Source organism: Rhynchophorus ferrugineus, unplaced genomic scaffold (genome assembly GCF_030347505.1).
Source record: "Rhynchophorus ferrugineus isolate W39M unplaced genomic scaffold, kcgeb_rfMv2 rfM6, whole genome shotgun sequence".
Classification (NCBI taxonomy): domain Eukaryota; kingdom Metazoa; phylum Arthropoda; class Insecta; order Coleoptera; family Curculionidae; genus Rhynchophorus; species Rhynchophorus ferrugineus.
Window position 1 is genome coordinate 28,052,120 of NW_027472585.1, and position 22,603 is coordinate 28,074,722.

The 22,603-nt window shown below is 32.1% G+C and overlaps 1 protein-coding gene across 2 annotated transcripts in view; it reads left to right on the forward strand.

Annotated features, from left to right (window-relative positions):
• The window catches only part of Alk (Anaplastic lymphoma kinase), a 68,969-nt gene that overhangs the window by 18,129 nt on the left and 28,237 nt on the right, over window positions 1-22,603 (forward strand). For both annotated transcript variants that reach the window (XM_076406654.1, XM_076406655.1), the window contains exons 2-4: window positions 17,832-18,085; window positions 18,141-18,303; window positions 20,987-21,197. In XM_076406654.1, the coding sequence (XP_076262769.1) occupies window positions 17,928-18,085; window positions 18,141-18,303; window positions 20,987-21,197 (532 nt within the window). In that variant the 5' untranslated portion in view covers window positions 17,832-17,927. The remainder of the gene's footprint in view (window positions 1-17,831; window positions 18,086-18,140; window positions 18,304-20,986; window positions 21,198-22,603) is intronic.

Below are 22,603 nucleotides of genomic sequence, written 5' to 3' on the forward strand. Positions count from 1 at the left end.
TAGGATTAGATTCTTCCAAGCAACTGTAGCAATAAACATTCCCACTTAAGGGAAAAATAGAAACCAACAGTAACAGGGATAATCCATATCCAAATCCGTCCAACCTATTCAATTAAACAAAAAACATCATATGCACAATCCAAAATATAAAATGTGCAAACAACAAACAGTCAGCAATAAGAATAAACTGGAGGGAATGATGATGATTAAATGAAATATGATAAATTAATGATGTAAATTAATTTTTTTTATAGCTAAACGTATTGATGGTTTCGCAAATAAATTTCACATATAAGCACAAACTGAAAATTCCCAAATAGAACTATATCACGCGGATGATTTTTCTTTTGTGCTTTCTTCTTTTTTTCTTGAGTCTGTATCCTGTTCCGATGTTATCCAAGAAAAGCGGTTATTGAAAAGGCACTTGAAGAAAAGAAATACCACTCAAGAATCTTCTTGAGTGTCTCACAAGCATTTGACCGGATATAATACTTCGGACTAATCCACAAGATGAGCAAATTGTTATCGTGGAGCCTTTATTAATTGTTAAAGTCGTATCTTTTTGAACGAAAATTTATTCTCGCTTGGGGCGTTTTCAACATTTAAAACTATTTCTGCTGGAGTTCTGCACTCTGTATCTGCTCAGTACTACTGATATCTCAAAAACAAAAAGGGACAGTACCTAGAACATTTGCCGACAACATACTTATCGTGGTAAAATTCACAAGCCTATCTCTACTTAGGGATTAAAAAAGCATAAGTGGCAGTCAACAAGAGCCACAAACAGACTAAAGACTGGAACATACAGCTTAATAAAGGCTAATTATATCACTTCAGGGATGCCCAATTCCTGAAACAGAATCAGCGAAATCAGAATCAAAATGGAGACACCTACTTCGATAGTAAAAATCAGAGCAGATCAGACTCAAAATTAAAGAACTGTACTTTCAACTAACCAGTACCTAGCCTCACCTAAAATCAAGGAGATACAGATAAGGTTGCACTAAGCTGTCAAATCAATCCTTCTCGATTAATTACCAATTGCTCGTCGCTACGTAACCAATGGAGAACTCTACGATAATCTCGAAATCGAATAGATCAACGAAGTTATACAAAAATTTGGCTCGAAATATAATAGAAGGGTACTAAACCACAGAAATGTGAAAGCAAGAGAGTTAGTAGGCAACGTGCATCAAATCAGAAGATTGAATCGAATTATACCACAAGATCCTGTATGGTATATAATGTCACTCTTAATTTAAGCTTAAATGGTTTAATTTGGCAAATATATATTGATGTATTTGTCCTGCATTCGCTTTGCCTCCGTATTGATGCAAGTACAACAGAAGAATAATAATTAATTAATTTTTAAATTAGATTCAAGGTACAATAAAAAAAAAGAAAATTATTTGAATATTCTAAGCGACCTGGGGAAAAAATGTATAAATGGAGGTGATTTCAATGCAAAAAATACAAGATGGGGATCCAGATGGGAATATCTAGAAAAAAAACTTTTAAACCAAATGAAACTAATATTGACTATAACTTGCCGGAGATAGAAGCTGAAAATTCGATGATTGAATTAGTCATGCTGAAAGAGCTAACCAAAGTTATTAAAACTGACATTAATTCCAGGAAATCACCAGGTTATGATTTAATAACAGGAGAATAACTGTAAAAACTACCAAGAAAGGGAATTATAAAACTCACTCAACTTGTTTTGTCGCAGGCATTTGAAAGATGGCCGAAATTATAATGATCCCAAAACCTGGAAAGTCACCAAACGAAATAAAACCTTATGGATCTATATCACACAATACCAACACACCAGTTTGGGTTTATTAACAAGCATTCAACAATTGACCAGGTCCACAGAATAACAGATGATATTGAAAAAGCCTACGAAAGTAAAAAAGTATGCTCAGCCATGCTCTTAGATATACCACAAGCCTTCGATAAGTTAATGTAAAAGTTATGATAAAGACAAATTGTAGGTTAGTGGGAAACAACTAGTAACAATGTAATCATTAAATAATAAAAAAAATTATTTAAATTCACCTGCTATTTACGAGCCTTTACTGAAAGAAATATTTAATAACCTGGGCTTGTTAATAACAAAATGTTGAGACTCAAACCATCGGTTACCAAATCCAATCACATTGAAATAAAAAAATTTACCTAGATAAAAGAAATCCTTTTATTTTGAAATTAATATCACCTAAATATATAAATCGTTTTTTACGTCCAACGAAGACATATCATTGACCAAATTACCGCAGTATTCGCGTTGGCGTCAGCTTTTGTATTAAATTCCACACTGACGTCACCATGCAATTTTCAATTTAAACGTTCAATCTTAGTCAAAATATCACACGAGAAGATTAATGCCCTTCTATTGCGGTCGTTCGAACGACTGGGGTCATATATCATAAACAGAAACAAGCAGCGCGTATATGCATTTTTGTTGTTAATAATATATTAAATGCATTTCGAAAACTATGTGAAGACACGACCTATAAATTTACCACGGTGTTTCCTGCTTATGATACTTAAAGTCATAATAACATAGTAGTAGTTTCAGCACGAATAATTAATCGGACGAACAAGTAAATAAAAGTAATAGAAATGATATATTTTTTGGAAAAAATATCGATATTTTTGGCCGATATTTTTCGACATCTTTTAAGCCAAGCTCCCTTTTGCTGATGATCGCAAAGGCGATGTTTAGGGTTTTGTACTGCATTTTCCCATATTTCGGGAATGTCAAAGGACAAAACATTCTATTTACAATCCATTTTCCAACTTGCTTGTTACTGTTTACTGTCAACATTGAATATGTAAGATTCTTTTTCAAATAGTTTTTAGCGTCAACAGCGATAACGTAGTCTAACCTCTGGATTTGGTTATTTTAAATATGTCATTTCAATGAATATTAATAGAAAGTTTTCATTTTTAACGCTTTAATATATTTCATAAAGCAAAGCAGTCTATAATTGTGAATATTATTTGTTAATTATTTAAGAATATGAATAATTTTTATATAAACACACATGATGTGTTGGATTTGATTGAAATAATCTGTATGGGATCATATAACAATAGCATATTATATTATATTGAAAAGAAAATCCTTTTTAAAAGAAAAACTTTTAATTCGATATATAAAAATATTGTAGATGGATTGTTATGATATTGTTGTTAAATATAATAAAGATATACCATATACATAATTTCATTACGTTATTTTCACCTTATTTACAAAGATTGTGCATCCATTAGAGCATTAGGTTTGCAGATATTTTAATCAGTGATATCTAAGGGTTGATGTGTTTAACATATCTTATACTTATGCCAAATAAGAAAATAATTTTTCGTTTAGTATTATTGAGTTATTCAGTGTGTACAGACGCTTATGATATAGTAAAAATATATATAATATAAAGTATATACAAATATATATAAATATATAAATACGCACTAAAGTGTCATATGTCTTGAGAATCAATAAACAAAGGATCAAATTATTGACACCTGACGGATCGCCTATTATTGTAAATCTAAACGAGATCCAGTTAGAGCAAGCACAAGAGTTCAAGTACTAGGGATTAGTAATAGAGGAGAAAAAGGAGGCTCGTAGAAGAAAGGAAATATTACAATCAAGACTAGAATATGCCTCTTTCGAACGCTTATCTTGCCAATCCTCCTGTAAGGTTCCGAGACTTGGAAATTGTTTCGTCTGACATCTGTAAAATAGGAAAATATTTCTATTTATCGGAGGATATGTTATCGGAGGCTAAAGCAGTTGTGGCCAATCGCCAAGTGTGCCGAGATTTATGAAGAATAAAATATAATAAGACAAAATGAAGTGTGAAGTAGTCCTGTGACATCAACACCAACAAGACAATAAATTGCAAGATTTATTCGACGAGAAGCGTACTCAAACTATCAGAGAAACATCATTCAGCCTGGCAGTTGATGTGCCCAAACGTTCACATGGAATGGGGAAGATAGAACATAAGAGAACATGAGTTTCAATATCAGGGTTCCATTATTCAGTTAGCCAGAAAGGAAGTTTGCTGTGGCATAGTTAATTAGCGATAAAAAATGAATCTACTGTCACAATCTTAAACGCAAAAAGAGTAAAGGGTTAGTCAAGTAGAGCCATTCAAATCGACTCCGTAGCGAAATATTCATTGTCATAATATTGCTGTGTGTATGACGGGATCAGCAAGGTCTAGCGTATTACAGAATGTTAAAACCAAATTAAATTGCTACTGTAAATGTCTACCAACGTCAATTAAACCTCTTATTGATACGCAAAAGACCAGCAATGCTCTTCTGATTACTGATCATTTATCGATGTAGCATGGTTTACCTGGCACATGGTTTCGAAATCCTGAAGAAATGCGATAATGTATAGTTGTCAAAACAAAATCATTCTTTAAACAGGGTATCGCCATTTTACCAGAAAAATATTGGAACATTTTGCAAAAATTATGAAAAATATATTGATAAAAATAATTACGAAATTATTACAATTCACCAATGAATAAACCCTTTTGAAGTGAAACAATCATCAGAATATATGCAAATACCTATTACATATAAACTTCATTCAGCTATCAAAGTCAGTACAAGACATAAAATAAGCTTAATAAGTTAATGCAAATGATATCATTAACGGTAATAACAACGCACGGTCTAGTTTTAGGTACAACTGCTTTAAACTGTTGATATAGATTTTGGGTATATTCATCCAAAAAAGGGCAAACATTGGATTTATTGCTTTGAACACATATTCATGCATAATTTGCGTATTCTCATAATTAGATAGAAAATAAAAATTGACACGCCCTAGGATCCGATTTCAGTCTAACTTAGACTGTTAATTTCACTTTCGATTAACAGGTCAATTGAAAAGTCCCCGGCCTACCATAGTAAAACACATTTTTTTACTAATTATAGCGACCAACTTTCCGATATCATTTTTGAAGTACGATTTGTCCTTTGCTTCAAAATAGGCCTCAGTTTCGGCGATCACCTTTTCCTTTGACGAAAATTTCTTCCCAGCGAGCATTCTTTTGAGATTTGAGAACAGGAAATAGTCGCTGGGGGCCAGATCTGGAGAATATGGATTTCATACATGGACTCATACACAAATTCATGGATTTTTGCCATCGTTTTCACTAACTTTGTGACACGCATTGTCTTCGCGAAGCAGCACTTTCTTTTTCTTCAAATGTGGTCGTTTTCGGCGATTTCGCCCTTCAAACGGTCCAATAATGCTATGTAATAGTCGCTGTTGATGGTATTTCCTTTTTCCATGTAGTCAATGAAAATTATTCCATGCCCATCCCAAAATACAGACGCCAGTCGACTGTTGCGTTTTCCCACGTTTTGGAGCGGGTTCATCGTGTGTGGTCCACTCGGATGACTGTCGATTGGACTTCGGAGTGAAATGATGGAGTAATGTTTCATCCATTGTCACATATCGACGCAAAAACTCGAGTTTATTACGCTTAATTATCTCCAAACACTGCTCCGAATAACCAACTCGTCGTTATTTTTGGTCAAAAGGGAGCTCGCGCGGCACCCACTTTACACAGAGCTTTCTCATACCCAAATATTCGTGAATGATATGATGTACACGTTCAGCTGATATCTTTAGAGTGTCTGCTATTTCATTCAATTTCAATTTACGGTCGTTCAAAATCATTTTGTGGATTTTTTTCATGTTTTTGTCGGTAACAACCTATTTTTCGGCATCCACTGCGTTCACCGTTTCTTCAACTGTATTTTTTCCCTTCAAAAAGCAATATTTTATCAAAACGCGAAATTCCGTTTTATCAATTTTTTTTACAATAACGAAAGTAACTACACTCAAAATGCTATAATTCTCAAACTAATGATCCGACAGCTGTCAAATTTATACACGCATCTTTTGAGGGTTAGGGCTAACTAAAAAACGTATAGATTTAATTCTAGTAGCTCCATCTATGTGTCAGACCGGGGACTTTTCAATTAATATGTTAATTTTATGATATAAAATTTTTATAAAATAATTTTATACTTTTTCAATATATCCAGTGCTTCTTCTAATAGTTAGTTCACATTCACCTCCAAAATGTTTTTTCTTTACATTCCCAAAGGTGTATTCCATACATTTCCAATTTCGCTAATTTCAGCCTCGGAGTTATTCCAGAAAATTAATTCTCGAAACATTTCAGAGTTCTATTAACTAATTATTAACAAGTTCTGAAAATATACTGTTTATTAACTAACAAAATGATTCGATTAAAGTTGGCTAGATTGTAAATACGTTTAGGTACATATATATTTACATGAAATGAATTTTAATAGTTTATAAGTTAATTAAGAGTTAAAATTAGTTCCAGGAAAACCAGTATGGGAAACCTCACTTCAAAGGTTCCTACAAGAATTTTGTCCTTTACAAAATTGCGTTTCGGTTAGTTTGTTGTGTATTTTTTTATATGTTCTTTCGTTATTAACATACTAATTTCCAGTTTAATTATATATACATGTTTAAATTATTACTAAATGGTATTTTTTTACTAAAAATAATGCATTATTCTAATCTCTTGAATTCATTGAAAGCTATAACTTTTCCTTATTATAAAGCTGTTTCACAAAAAAAACTTTTAATTTGTCGTCTTCAATATCATCTATATAAACTTATTGGGTCAATTTTTCAATCAATTTCCTTCAAGTGGAGTATGGCGTATTCAATCAGTATAGAAGCACTACTGCATAAAGTTCAAAGGCCAGCAACCTATTATTAAATAAGTATTAATTTGTGTAGGGATGAAAACATATTGTTGTATTACAAAAACAATTTTATATCAAGAATAAATTGGGACATGTTGGATGTTAAAATAAAATTGTATGGCTTTTAATTTACGGAACTCTAGCGATGATGGTAAATAAAAAGGGTTAATAATGGGAATTAGAGATACAAATGTAGGCCCAATATATTTTATCAGTGTCATATACTAAACATTTCCTATATATATATATATATATATATATATATATATATAAGCCGGAAAAAATATTTTTTGTAATTACGGCATATTCTGACTTACAGCAACGTAACAGTGTTGCTTGAACTTTTTCACGAAGTTCATAACAAACGATTGTAATACTAGCGGTAGGTTTTCTGAAAAATATGAAATATTTATATGAGCTCAGCATAGAGTTACAAGAAAATGGAAAATTAATATGGGATCTGACACAAGGTGAGATGCACACAGTTCATGAATATAAAAAACCAATTGCAATGTATCTTCAGACTTCGGCAATCAACAATTCAAATAGAGATTATTTTTTATTATTTTTTATTAATCTCTTAGAACTTCAATAATCTACTCGCGGGCAATAAGTGTTATTATATGATTTCCGTTATATAACTATCCTGATATATAGAAGATCACTTCAGTAAGTGACCTGCTGTACAACATATTATCTAAATCTTATTCTAGATACTATTCGAACTTATTCTAAAGTCTATCCTAACTTATTCTAAAGACTGTTCTAACTTATTTTAAAATATATTCTAACATATTCTAAAGACTATTCTAACTTATTCTAGAGATAATTATATCTCACTCTATATGTCTATTAATCAGCTCGTATGGTAGTTTGCATTCGAGCCTACGCGCTTCACTGTTATCGCGCATATTTAACTGTTTGCGAGTGCATTGGGATGCACTAACAGTCTTTCAGAGTACTTCGAATCACACTCGCTATGGGTTCTAAGGGGATATTGCGCTGAATCATTTTGTTGGAGACGTAATATGGGGCATCGACAATGACTCGCAACACTTTATTCTGGAACCTCTGGAGTATATCTATGTTAGAATTGTTAGTAGTATCCCATAGTTCAATACAGTAGGTCCAGAAAAGAAATAATTGACTTGCATTGTAAATGTATAAAACTGTATTTACTAAAATATTTTTGTAGTAATCATGTTACAGCTAAATATGAATACTGCAGAAGACTAGCTATCAATTTGGCTATGATGTCTGAAGAATAAATAACTAAAGGGTTTTTTCTGGACCTCCATAACATTTTTATCAGTATCCAAACGTCACAATTTCTAGAATATATTATGAGTGTGCTAGAAGTTCCTATTCGTTAATGTCCAAAAAGCCATCTAATTTGTCTCTTTTTAGGCTAATGCTTGCTTATTTATTGAAGATGTTTCTCATTTATGTAACTCATAATGTAACATACACTTTTGAGACAAGAAGATAAGGTGCATTATTTATGCAATATATAGGTACTCCGCTATAACGTCGATTTTGCTGATGTCCCAGTATTTTTCTTTTGCTTTTAATTATTCAATAACAATAACAAATGTAATCGTTATTTGAGATTAATTGATTTTGCACCGGGAGAATATTCGATTGCATATGGCAAAGTTCGTAAACATTAACGCGAAAATTCTTAAAGAGAAAGGCATAGGACATCCGTTATATTCAACAGACATCGCTCCTCCTGAGAACTACTTGCAGTAGTATGTATATATTTTTTTTTGTAATCGGTATAATCTTATAATAATTTATCTGATTTAAGGATTCCCGTAAAATGATTTGCACAGTTTATATCAAATAATAAAAGCGACAATTGTTACCGTTAACAGTTTACGAAAAGTAGATATGATGAAATTATATGAATGTAAAATATGTAATATATTGTAAAACTTTAAGGTACAATCAAAATAATAAACTATTATTTATTATATTTATGGCATTGTAACTAAGTTTAACTATGGAATGCAAAATAATTTCAAATATGCACTTACATAAGCAAAACAATGTACACTTATTTTTACCTCGTACCAGTTTTATTGTATTCTCGAAGCAAATTCTGTAATTTTCATTGCTTTATTTAATTTCTATTTATGTCTTGTCTGCAAAGCTAATTTTATTAGTGTGTGGCTGTTAACTGGAGGCAGTAAAAGTTAATGTGGAAAATGCGAAAGTATTAACATATAATAAAACTTTACTTTTTAACCAATAGTATATACAGTATTTATTGTTAAAGAATGTTCAGCATTCAGAAAATAATTGGTTTTGAAGTTACGGTTATAACTTTTTTAATAAAGAACAGTTTAAATTAAATGAAATTTGGAAAATATTCACGGTTAGTTACAATTTTTCCCATTTTTCGGACAAAAAGCGAAAAAAGCGATAATCCGCTTATTGAACTCGTATCGTAGTCGTAGTCAGATGAAACAAAATATGGAGAATACAGCGGTTGGAATAACATTTAAGATTTTGTTGAGGTTCCTGCATGTTTAGCGCTTTCACGCTTTTATTTCTCTAACGCTGAAGCAATTTAAACGCTCAAAATTTTCTTTTTTGCTTTCAATTTTCCCGTTTTTGATTAATTTCAGCAGCTGTCAAATATTTATAAATGATTGATTATTCAACAGTTAATGGTTTGCCTCAATATTTTTTGAGACTGCTCGAGGTCACTTATAGATCTTTGGAGCAATACCGCATTGATGAACTGAAATAAAAAGCAATCCAGCCGTTCCTTAAAAGCATGGTTGACGCGCACTACTGCAATTAGAAGCGATCCCTAGATATTATTTTATTTTATTTTTTATGCGATGACCAAGCCTATTTTTATTAACGAGTTTATGTAAACAAGTCAAATTACATATATTGAGCCGCAACTAATCAAAAAAAGATACATTCAGTTACAACACAAACACAAAGCCAATTGTTTTTCAGTCAGTGGCATACAGTGACAGCTGGTGCATAAGCACTGCATTGCTTCAGAGTTCCCCCAAAAAAAAACTAAAGAAGCTCTCAAAAAATAATTATGTAATCTCACTAAAGTACTGAAATATTTTCTATTATGCCGAAAAGGAAATCCTACTTAGCATTCGCTAATTCTTGTTGTTATAAATGATACAAAAAACGGCAAAGGAAGTGCGAGCCACGGAAGTAACGTGGACCAGTGGAATAACCTACCGTCGGTATCACTCTATCGCTATTATATATCTGGGCCACACGATCGTGCTCTGCGAGCTCCTTCAAACACTCGCGCGGCACTGCGTGTTCTTCCAAACGGTCTAAAACAAGACCGATATTACGCGACTTTCGGCCAGTTAATAGTAACAATGGGGAAAAGGGGGGAAAGCTACACAACTTAATAGAGACATTTATTTAAGAAATCAATGAATTTGTGGGTGCAACCAAAAAGCGTTGTACTGTTTTCCCAGCTTACTTTTTGGTGGCGATAAGGCTTGGACAGAAATCGGAGTCACACCATATTTTAATCCATAATTGTATGGAATTTGCATTACTAGGGTTATTTAATATTATAGCACAATTGGATTCTAGTAGTAAAATGTGTAAATGTGTCAATTTTGTGAAGCATTTGAATTGGCTCTTCGAGGACATGATGAGAGCGATACTTACCCAGAATCCAAGAATCCAGAATAAAAAATGCACCTCCAAAGAAATACATAATGATCTGTTACGGTATACGCTGGAAGTTTGTCATGAACTAATAATTGAGGAAATTAATAATTCTTCATTTTTTACGATCATGGCGGACGAGAAAATTGATGTTGTTGCAAAATCTCAACTGGTAGTTATTTTTAGATACGTTTGCGATGGTGAGCGGACTGACCGGTTTTGGAAATGTGATGCAGAAACTTTTAGTAAAATAATTTTAAGTATTATGGATCCTTTAATTAAGAATTCACCCAACAAACTGATCGCACAAAATTATGGCGGAGTAGCCAACATGCAGGCGTTCAAGCATTACTTTAAAAAAAGTATAATTTTGCTCATTAAAACTGCTTCCACAAATAAATAAGTATTCGTATTTTTTGGCAATCTACAAGACATTCCTGGCTTTTCTAATAATTCACCCAACCAGTAGAAGCATTGTACAAAATTGTAAACAAAAGGACCCCCACCTCGCTCCAACCCTTTAGCACTTTAATATACGGACTATTAATGTTGTGTACGATAATAGAAACAATTTTATTGAGTGTTTGGATGAAATAGAAGATGAATTCTCCAACAACACAGTCTGTGGTACAGCAGCTTTTGTTCGTCGTACATTAATTGATCCGATCTTTAATTTTTGGTTAAGTTATTCCATCATGTGATGCCTCACCTAGATATCCTTTGTAATCAACTGTAGTAAAGAAAAATCGAACCAACTGATCACTATTCAACATTAAATGATGCACTATCTCTTCTAAAATGTTTGATAGCAAACAATCTAGGAGACACGTTAAAGGAGATTAGATAATTATTAGAAAACGTGGTAACAACTCAAATAACAAAATCAGAGGCCGAAAGGTGTTTCTCAATACTAAAGCGCATCAAAAAGTTTCTCAGAAATTTAATGACCGAAAATCCTTTAATAGCTCCTTCCATAATATCTTGTAAAAATAGTTTATCTTCGAAATAGACAATTTTAATGAACAGAAAAGAACGTGGGATGAACTAATTTATAAAAAATATGTAGGCTTTTTTTGCAAAAGTTGCAGAACACCTTAAAATTTTTATCAGGAGCCGCCACTGCAATCATACATACAAGAAAGGTAATTTATTCGCTTAAATAAGAACACAAAACATTAGTTAAAGTTAGAGTGACTTGACTTATTTTATTCAAAAATAAACTTGAAATATAATTAACCAGATTAATTTTTAATTAGAAATTAATTATATTTTTTATAGACAACTATAGACTGACAGACATACATAAATCGCAAATCACTGTTAACTACCATTTAACTAGACCTTTCACGTTGGTGTATTTTTTGTATCGAGTTTCGTTGACGTCAGTATTCAGTTCACCACTCAATTCAACCGCTCAATCTTGGTCAGAACCGAAACTAAGAAGATTAATGTCCCTTTAATGACGTCTTCCGTCTAGCTTTAAACTATGTACTAACCATTTACGTTATTTACGAACTCTAAATTTAAGCAGAAAAATTGGTTTATTAGTAAGATAAAAATCACAAAAAAGCATCGTGTTTAAAACTTAAACTAATTAAATAACTTTAAAACTTATTTTTATTCGAAATTTTTAACTATTGAGGAGCTTGACTGCTAAAGCAACAGTTAAAATATATGTCATTTAAAATTACAGGTTAGATGGGATTTAAAGTAATATAGTCAAATGAATCACAAAAACATAGTAAAATATTAAATAGTTTTATGTCATATATAGGAACGTTTAAATTGTTTATTTTCTTCAATTAGATAGGTAGGCAATTATACTGAAGCTATTGTGACCAACGGACGCCTTAAAAGTTTCTTTGATAGCTACTTTTAAGCTCTACAAACAAAATAATTCCTCTCTCGGCATTCTCGACTATCTTGTTCACATTATTTTAGATATTGTATTTGGCATATTTTTCTGTTGAATGAACTCAACGTACCTGAAAAATATATAACTAAAATATATTCATATCAGCTTCAACAAACCATTTTAAGGAATTTACTATAAATAACTTAACTTATTACTAGGTGCTTGCATATAGATCAGCTTGGTGAGGTTGGTAGTATTGGCGACAACACGAATAATTAATGTAGACAACCGCTAAACAACCTAACCTAACTGTTAAATTCAATAGCTTTGACATTTCTTAACATAAAATCCATTTTCCGTTTAATGTTATTATTTTCTTCATTATGAAACGCCCAAAATTGCATTTTTGACTTTCATTACTTTTGTTATTTGATTTGAAGACGTCTGCTGCCGATGCCCGTTAAACACTTATTGAAATTTATGTTATGGTGATGCTGCTTCATCATGTCCCAATTATCGGTTTTGGTTTGAACAATTTAAAAGTGGCGATTTTAATGTCAATGATGAAGTGGTCGGGAGGCCAACAAAATTCGAAGACAACGAATTGAAATATTGATTGGACTAAATCAATCATTAAGGATTGGTATGCTAAGTTTAGGCGTTGTGAAATAAGCACCGAAGACGATGAACGCAGTGGACGCCCAAAAGAGGTTGTTACCGACGAAAACATTAAAAAAATCGACAAAATGATTTTGAATGACCGTAAATTGAAATTGAGTGAAATATCACACACTAAAGATATCAACTGAACGTGTACATGATATTATTCACGAATATTTGGGTAAGAGAAAGCTCTGTGCAAAGTGGGTGCCGCGCGAGCTCACTTTTAACTAAAAACAACGACGTTTTGATAACAACAAGTTGATGATTCGGAGCAGTGTTTGAAGGTGATCAATCGTAATAAACCCGAGTTTTTGCGTCAATATGTGACAATGGATGAATTATGGCTCCATCATTTCACTCCAAAGGCCAATTGGCAGTTATTCGAGTGGACTGCACATGATGAACCCGCTTCAAAGCGTGGGAAAACTGCACAGTCGGCTGGCAAGTTTATGGCGTTTGTATTATGGGATGCGCATGGAATAATTTTTATTGACTTGAAAGAATGGAACATCAACAGCGACTATCACATAGCGTTATTCGACCGTTTGAAGGACGAAATCACCGAAAAATAGCCGCATTTGAAGAAAGAGAAAGTGCTGCTTCACCAAGACAATGCACCGTGTCACAAGTCAGTGAAAACGATAGCAAAAATCCATGAATTGGGCTTCGAATTGCTTTCTCGTTCACCGTATTCTCCAGATCTGGCCCCAGCGACTATTTCCTGTTTTCAGTTCTCAAAAAAATGCTCGCTGGAAAGAAATTTTCATCAAATGAAGAGGTGATCGCCGAAACTGAGGCCTATTTTGAAGCAAGGGACAAATCGCACTACAAAAATGGTATCGAAAAGTTGGAAGGTCGCTATAATTAGTGTCGCCCTTGAAGGGAATTATGTTGAATAAAAAAAATTGGCAAAAAATTAATTTTACTATGGTAGGGGACTTTTCAATTAACTTGTTAGGATAGGAAAGATCCAAATGGAGAGAAAGTTAATTACAGACGAAATGGCTGAAAATGTGCAAGACGTAATGTGTTACAAACTGCTAACTTTCAGTTGAAACTATTGCCGAAGATATCTACTCACGTCAGTTGAACAAATCAAATGATGCAAAAATAACAGCAATTATAAGAAATACTTTAATTTCTTGGTAAATAAAATACAAATATTCAACAAACATTATAATTCTCACTATCTTGATAATATACATGATGTTACAACGGTGATAACAATAACAATCGACTATCAATAACGTCAGCAAGATACTCTTCGAGAGACTCTAAGAAACTATATGATATCCAGTCAAGGCGTCGGTCCTTATATCCAAAAGTGTACATCTCAGCATTCCCACCGGTTCCGATACCACATCCGCATCGATTAACGAATGAGTCATCAGGTGCCCTCTACGTAATTCATCAGCAATGCCGTTCTATATGTTCTTACACAATAGCGAGTACCATACGCAAAGTAATCCTCTTTACTCGACCCTTTGCGTTTTGCCAACCCTTTGCGAGAGTTGTTAGTTCTGTTGCAGCTCAAACGGAACGATAAATCATCAATTACTTTAAATATCTGTATCATGTGGTATTTTGTTGAAATGTAAACATTACATATTTTTCAGTTCACAAAATATCAAATAAACCAAATGCTGCTGATAATTATTAAATGCTGTTATTTTTAAACATGAAATTCCTTATAATTTATCTATATCATATTTCTTGGTAATTATATATTATCTATATAAATAATATATAATATAGATATAAATAAATAAGAAAACTATCCCGTTTATTTAAATAATTAACTCTCTTAAATATATGGGATCTACTAAAAATATCAGATATATCATGATAAATGTATTGTAATTTATGAACTAAAGTAGAATAAAATGAAATCATCAAATTATATTAATAGATTGTAAATATTTACGTTCAAAAATAACTGAAAGGGCAATGCACCTCTTTGGTAGCTTCCTGTTAAATATCTGGTTACATAAATAATATGGCCCGTCTGTACGAGGTACTAATAATGGCAAAATTCCAATAAGATATGTGTATTATCTAAGGCTAGTCGACAAGTTGCGATGAAATATTATTTCAATTAATTTATTTTTACGTTAACTCATTGCAATATAAACAGAAAGATCATCTAACAAGAAGTAAGTTTAATAGAAAACATATTAGAACCTATCTGTTTTCTATGTATCTATTGATAGCGTGACCTTTTTTTGTAAGTGGAGAACCTATTTTTGTTTACTTGTTTTAATCAAAGATTGCTCATTGTTTTTCTAGTTTACACATAAACAGAAAATGTTTACTTATTCATTTGTTATATCCAGTTATTAGATTAACAATTGTTTCTTAACAAGTTGTTGACAAGTTGTTACTCCATTTTGATTATCATCAAGAAACATGAAAAAATATAATTAAAAACATCTTCCAAATCTGAATAGAAATATCTGACCTTCCATATTATCTAGTACCTTATTTAATATTTTATATTTCTTGTCCTTTTTACATTTATTTTATTTTTCTTTTCTTTATTATCTCATTTTTAGTCTTATTCTCACTATTTTGAAGCAGATTTAATGCTGGGTCCTCTAAATGATGCGTTTGCATACCAATTTCAATCTACTTTATACTCTGGTTTTGACTCACTCTTCTTGAAATATTTTAATTCCTAATTATACTGTTCATAATTAACTTATTTTGCTTATTATAAGTACAAGAGGAATCTCTATTCTCTCTGGGGAATTCTAAAAATTCCTCAGAATCAATGAATAAAGAAATTTCTTGCAGTCTCCATAAGCAGTAAATTAGCAATTCTAACAGGATAGTTTGACGGATTTGGAGAAGCCCCGGCCTACCAACACATATTTTTTTCGCAAAATTAGTTTTTTTTATTCAACAAAATTCCCTTCAAAGGTGCTGCACTGATTATAGTGACCTTCCAACTTTTCGATACCATTTTTGTAGTACGATTTGACCTTTGCTTCAAAATAGGCCTCAGTTTCGGCAATCACCTCTTCATTTGACAAAAATTTCTTCCCAGCAAGCATTCTTTTGAGATCTGAGAACAGGAAATAGTCGCTGGAGGCCAGATCTGGAGAATATGGTGGATGCGGAAGCAGTTCGAAGCCCAATTCATGGATTTTTGCCATCGTTTTCACTGACTTGTGACACGGTGCATTATCTTGGTGAAGCTGCACTTTCTTTTTTTCAAATGCGGCCATTTTTCGGCGATTTTGTTCTTCAAAAAGTCCAATAACGCTATGTAATAGTTCCTATTAATGATCATTCCTATTTCAAGGTAGTCAATGATAATTATTCCATGCGCATCCAAAAATATGGACGCCATAAACTTGCCAGCCGATTGTTGCGTTTTCTCACGCTTTGAAGTAGGTTCATCGTGTGCAGTCCATTCGGAGTTTCGTCCATTGTCACATATCGACGCAGAAGCTCGGGTTTATTACGCTTGATCATCTTCAAACACTACTCCGAATCTCGTCATTCTTTTTGGTCAAAAGTGAGCTCGCGCGGCATCCACTTTACACACAGATTTCTTATACCCAAATATTCGTGAATGATATGATGTACACGTTCAGTTGATATGTTTAGAGTGTCTGTTCTTTCATTCAATTTCAATCTTTTGAGGCTTAGGGCTAACTAAAAAACTTAGTTCACTTAGTAAAAAACTTGTTTCAGGCCGGAGACTTTTCAATTGACCTGTTACAGTCATACCAATGTCGGAATGAAGAATTGTTTTGTCCTTTCGAAGCATCTCTTTTTTTGAAATCACAGTTCATGTTCTATTTATTTATTTTGTTCTACCATTCTACTAGTCAACTCCCGATGATTTAAATAAGTGTTTGTTAGGATTTTTCATTACTGAGTTTTATAAGCTGCCCGAATCGTTCCTCTGCAATAACTGTTGGATGTCTTGCAATCAATTACAAATTGATCGCTATTGTTGACTTCTGTATCAGATCGTACATTGTCTTCCCATAAGTATTACAACAAATGCAGTTTCTCTCTTCCTTAAGAAAAGTTATACATAATTTAATTTAGTTTTACAACACATACTTGAAGTGCATTAATATTACAGAATGAAAAGAAATTACACATATAAATTAACAAAATACAAAATAAAACTGATAAGATTAAAAATAAGTGGAAAATGGCGAAGAATTATTAGTGCATGTTTAAGTTACGATATATTTTAGATAAAATACGATTCCATAAATAATTTCTGATGAAAATCTATCACTTTGAATAGATGAATAAATTGATGAATGGATACTAACTAGAATGATGATGATGATTAATCAAATTTGACAACCAAGTTGTTCGAAGTGGAATTCCAATATATTTTGTTTAGTTAGCGAATGCTGTAGTTGTTGTGATTCTGATACATCTGTTTGATTTAATTGATGATTCAATAATCAATTGGCAACACCAAATTGGACAAAACAATTCATTAACAACGTTCAAAACAAAATAATTCTTAATATAACCTTTAACATGCAAAAATCATGAAAAGTTCATTCTAGCAATTCTAGTTATTCTGTACTCGCATTCCATTTATTACATCTTTTCTTCTTGTTGTCCCAAGTCATAATTCCTTTCGCATCTAATTTACCTAGTGAGTTGTTTAAAATATATATCTTAAATATGTTCACAAAATTAAAGTACATAAACTCTTCTTACATATATGTTAGACAGATACTACTTAGAAATATAAATATTAGAAGAATCAAACGATAAAAAGAAAGGCTATACAACAATGAATAACCAGTGTATTTTTCATATTAAAGTAACCATATTAATGTGTTTACATTAATCAACATATTTTTCTTTTTTCCAGTTTTCTACCCACAAAGGAGACCAAACTTAACCGACACAATGTCTACAGTACCGAAATTATCAAGACGCAACTAAGAAGCGGCTTAACCCACCCAAGATGTACGCCTTAACGTCGACTCATTCCCAGCTATTATATTTGCTGTTCTACTTGTTACGCCTCAGCATCTGTCAAAATAATTCACAAGAAAATGCTACTACCTCCTTAGATTTAGATACTGTAAAACGTCCAACGAATAGCAATATTCATTACATTAGGTAAGTCCTTAGTGTTATTAAGAGATCTCCCGTAAAAACCATCCATTTTTCGTAGGTTTAAACGGCAAACAGTGGGCAAAGGAAGAAGTATAGCTGACTTGGCAGCTCGCCTGAAAAAAGATAATCAAAAGCAATTGAATTTAATGAATGCCGATGAAGCCGAGAGAACCAACCTAATGAGAAGGAATTATTCAGACAGCGATTATAATTCTGAACAGGCAAGCATATTTCATAGACAAAATTATTAATATTTAAATTATTTAAAGATATTGCCTTATATTAAAGGACATATTAGTTATACTGTATAATGGGAAAGTAATTCCTACTTGTTTTGAAGCATAAATTAACAATATATTCAGTATTGTTAAAATTCTATTCTATTCTAATATCTGTATCAAAAAAAAACTGAAACAGGTGATTTGTATAAGACTCTTATATCATTAACATTCTTTACAGCATCAAGGCAGTTTTGTAAATAGCAGAAAAAATGCCGGTCGGACAGAAAACTTCTCAGCCAATCTCTCTCAATTTTTGCAAATACTTTGTTTTCTCTCATATGGTGCTTGTGCTTGAAGAAAAGAAATATTACAGCTTATTAAACTACAATTCTGGAAGTTCCTCTCCGAGTTATTCAATTAAAGTGTGGGTCATTATTGAAATGCAGATAGTGAGTTAGGCATGTTTGAATTAAGGGTGAACTACTTCCTTACAGACCTATAGAGAAAACCCAATAGTTAGTTCTCAAAAGTGATTGATTAATTCATAATTAAGTTAAAGTAAATTATGGAAGATGACTGAGGTCAAATAGAGAAAGATTTAGTGATGATTAGTTAGTAAAAATATTCCAAACTATATGAAATAAACATTAGCTAAGGATTTATGATTATCAACTTATCTATCAACCAGTCAAAAAATTAGTTTCACACTAGTCAGACACTTTTCAGTCAATCTCTCAATTTTTACCAAGTTACTACAGATGTTGTTAACATTGTTAACATATTGTTCGTTGTTGAGATATAAGACATTCATAAAAAATGTCTCGATTTTCTTTCATTTCAGGGGTAAGCAGTATTTTACAAATAGAAATTCAGCCCATTAAGATGTTCAGTGTTAATTCATATAAAAACCAAGTATCAGAATATTTTCATCATGGAAATGTCTGGAATTAAACTTATCAAATAAAGACACTTACAATTTCCGAAGAGTATGTGCTGTATTTTTCCCGAAATCAAACTGAAATGACTACTATTATATATAGAATTCATACTCTATTCATTGTTATATTTCACTCGCACTATAGTATGGCTTCATTGAATAGATAATTGGAATATGCGAATTCAAAGTCCCCTATTAAAAAACAGAAATTACTATTTCCCAACCCATTGGAATATAATACATCATAGGTTTTGGATTCATAAAGTTAACATTTCGTTTGCTGTTGTCTGTTATCAAATTATTGGTTCAATAATTTCATTAGTGATATTATCTAGACAGCGCGAGATCAGTTTGCACAGTATAACAAAACTGTAAGTTATTACATGTTAAAAGCTTACAAATGTAGCTGTTCTACCGTTATGTTTAATTTTGAATTTACTCCTCAGTCTCATTTTTTTATCAACTAAATTGTCTAGGTAGTACCTAATGCTTTTTGCTGATGTTGCTTTAACTTAAGGAAATTTGGGTTTTGCGAAAACCTTGGGGCTCGACTGGGATTGCCGTATTTTAGTTACCTACCTCGAATGGTAGGGCTTTAATCAGCTGATTTGAATGTTGTAAGGTGCCAAGGAAGAACCTTACACTGAACATAAACATTAGAGTAGTTAGTCTTTCACGTAATTTTCACATCGTCATAAACCTCCCATCATCATCATTATCAATCCATAATCTAATCAATCAATATGCTGCTATTGGTACCGCAGGATTTCGAATAATTTTCTCTAAATCACTTTTCACTTTACAGTTGCTGATCACCCGCAACTGCTCTGGCTTTAAACATTAATATTAGGGCTTCCATTTTCAGACTATTTTGTATGGTACTAATCCATGTGTTTTTTGGAAGAATTCGCTGCTAATACCATTTTGGGCAGAAACATGTAGAATTTGCCCAAAGTATCACTTACGAAGGACTTCAAGCTTACAAATATCAAACTGTAACACTGTCCAAGCCTTACAGCTACATGGAAGGATTCATAAAATAAACATTGGAAAGAGGTGGATTATAGTCTTGATTATATTACTTCCGCTTTTCGTGGAAAGTCGAAAAGCGGAAGTAATATATACTTCCTCTTTTCGGCGCGCAGCATCTTAGAGATCCAAAAGCTTCTGCAGCTTGGTCGATTGTTATTTTAGCAGTCGATGGCATTTTCCTCTTCCGCATTACTGATCTAAAATACTTGAACTCCTGTACTTGCTCCATAGATCTTGCAAATCATTACCTTCGGACTTTTTTGATCCTCCAGACCTTTCTTTGTTACTGACATCAAGATCACCACTTTTAAGTCATAGTCAACAAATGGAATTGACGAGAAGGTATTTAGTGAACTTTGACGGCATTTCTATAGATCAAACAACATTAATGAATACGGAAAAAGTAATTTATTTATATGCTGTATTTACTGAATACTAAATGGAAAACTATTACTTTAGATATCGTATGGTAGATACAGCTATTTAAAATACATACAAGCACCTAATAATTTTCAATGTCAGTGAAACATAATTGAGGGAAATATTACGTTCCCTGTTTAATTCCAGAAAGAAAATTAAACTTATTAAGGGCTAATAAAACTAGAGCCAATATAATCCATTGATAAAAACTGATAACATAGGAAATACAGTAACTTATAATCCTTAAAAATATATCAATATGTACTAAAATGAATTTGTTTGATATATTTCTAGGATTATAACAAAGAGAATAATCCAATCAAAGAACTGCGAGGCCAATTCGGCAACGGTAAACATTATGTGCCCGAATTCAACTGCAACTTCGACAACGACTGCAAGTGGACATGGAGAAAGGACATAGCTACCGGATTTTTTATCACCTCCGGTGGAAAACTAAAAGCGAACGATTCTGGACCAAGGCAAGATGCCAACGAACGAGAATTCGGTAAGGAATTAGACCAATTAATTTCCTGCAGTTCTTTCATTAATCACCAATTACTTTTTGCAGCTCTTGCTGATGAAATATTGTTTGCGTCGATTCGTCACAATTGTTTTTCCCGTTTATTTTTATCCCAAAAGAAAATTAGTTGACAGCACAATTTCAAGAATTTTTTTCCTATTATTCCCAATAAATTAATAAAAATTTAATTAATATGTTGCTAAATATTTATCATCTATAAATAAGCAAATTTGTACAAATATATTGAAACATGAGCATAATACAATTAACAGAGAGTAGAGAATAGTTTAATTTTGAATTATTTTTATATTTTATATATTTGATTTCATTGTAGGCGGAATGTATTAATGACCCCCCAATTTTTTTCAGGTATTTTCTCAATCAATCTTTATCAACTATTAAATCATCGCACCTTTTTTAAATAAAATAATGATTTTATCTATCGTTAATCAGGAATATGTTAAATTAACGGTTCGTTGGAACGTCAATGAGAGAAGTTTTAACATTCAAAAAGCTGGAAGAAACATCGAGAGACTTAGAATCTTAGAAAGGTCAATCAAAAGGAGACCTATAGTTGCCAAGATGAGATAAATACAGTCAAAAGTATTTTACTATTTATTAATCAAAATTTTATTCTTTTTGCCCTATTAAATTAGTAAATGATATGTAACATTAGAGTTTTCAAGAGCTGCTTTATTAATGTACATAGTTTTTTGTACATTGTAATTGATCCATCCGCCATTCAAAAAATGTATTTATGATTAAGTATTAGAAAAATAAAGAATGATTGGACGATTTAAGCTTTCACAATATTTTTTTTCTTCCAAACACAATATGTTAAATAATTGAATTTTACACAGAAGTCTTCTCTTTTCATAATTATCACAAGTATTTGAAGTCTTGCATCTGCCAATCCTTCTAACATTCATCTTTTTACGATATCTCAATGACAATATATTATTACTTAGACTTATTACTTTACTTCATTTAAATGCAAACTATATAATCGCCATTGCCAGGTTTCATAAAAACATTCGAGGATTTATGGTTTAAAAATTATATTCATCATGTTAGACATCATATATGTTACCAAATATTGTTTATATACTTATACTAGCGACCCGCCCCGGCTTTGCAGGGGTGCAATGCTGATACTAAATTAAATACACTACAGAAAAAATATGAACGTTGTTGTATATAAAAAAAAAAAGCGGCCCGCTCCGACTTTGCACGGGCATAAAATATATATGCCTATGTCACTCAATGAAAACATGATTAAAATCGATCCAGTATTTTTGGTTCATTCATTACTGCCCTTGGCCTGCACGCATTAAATTTGGAATAAAACAATTCCTCTTCCCCTATACTTACTATGAATATTTCCTGCTATC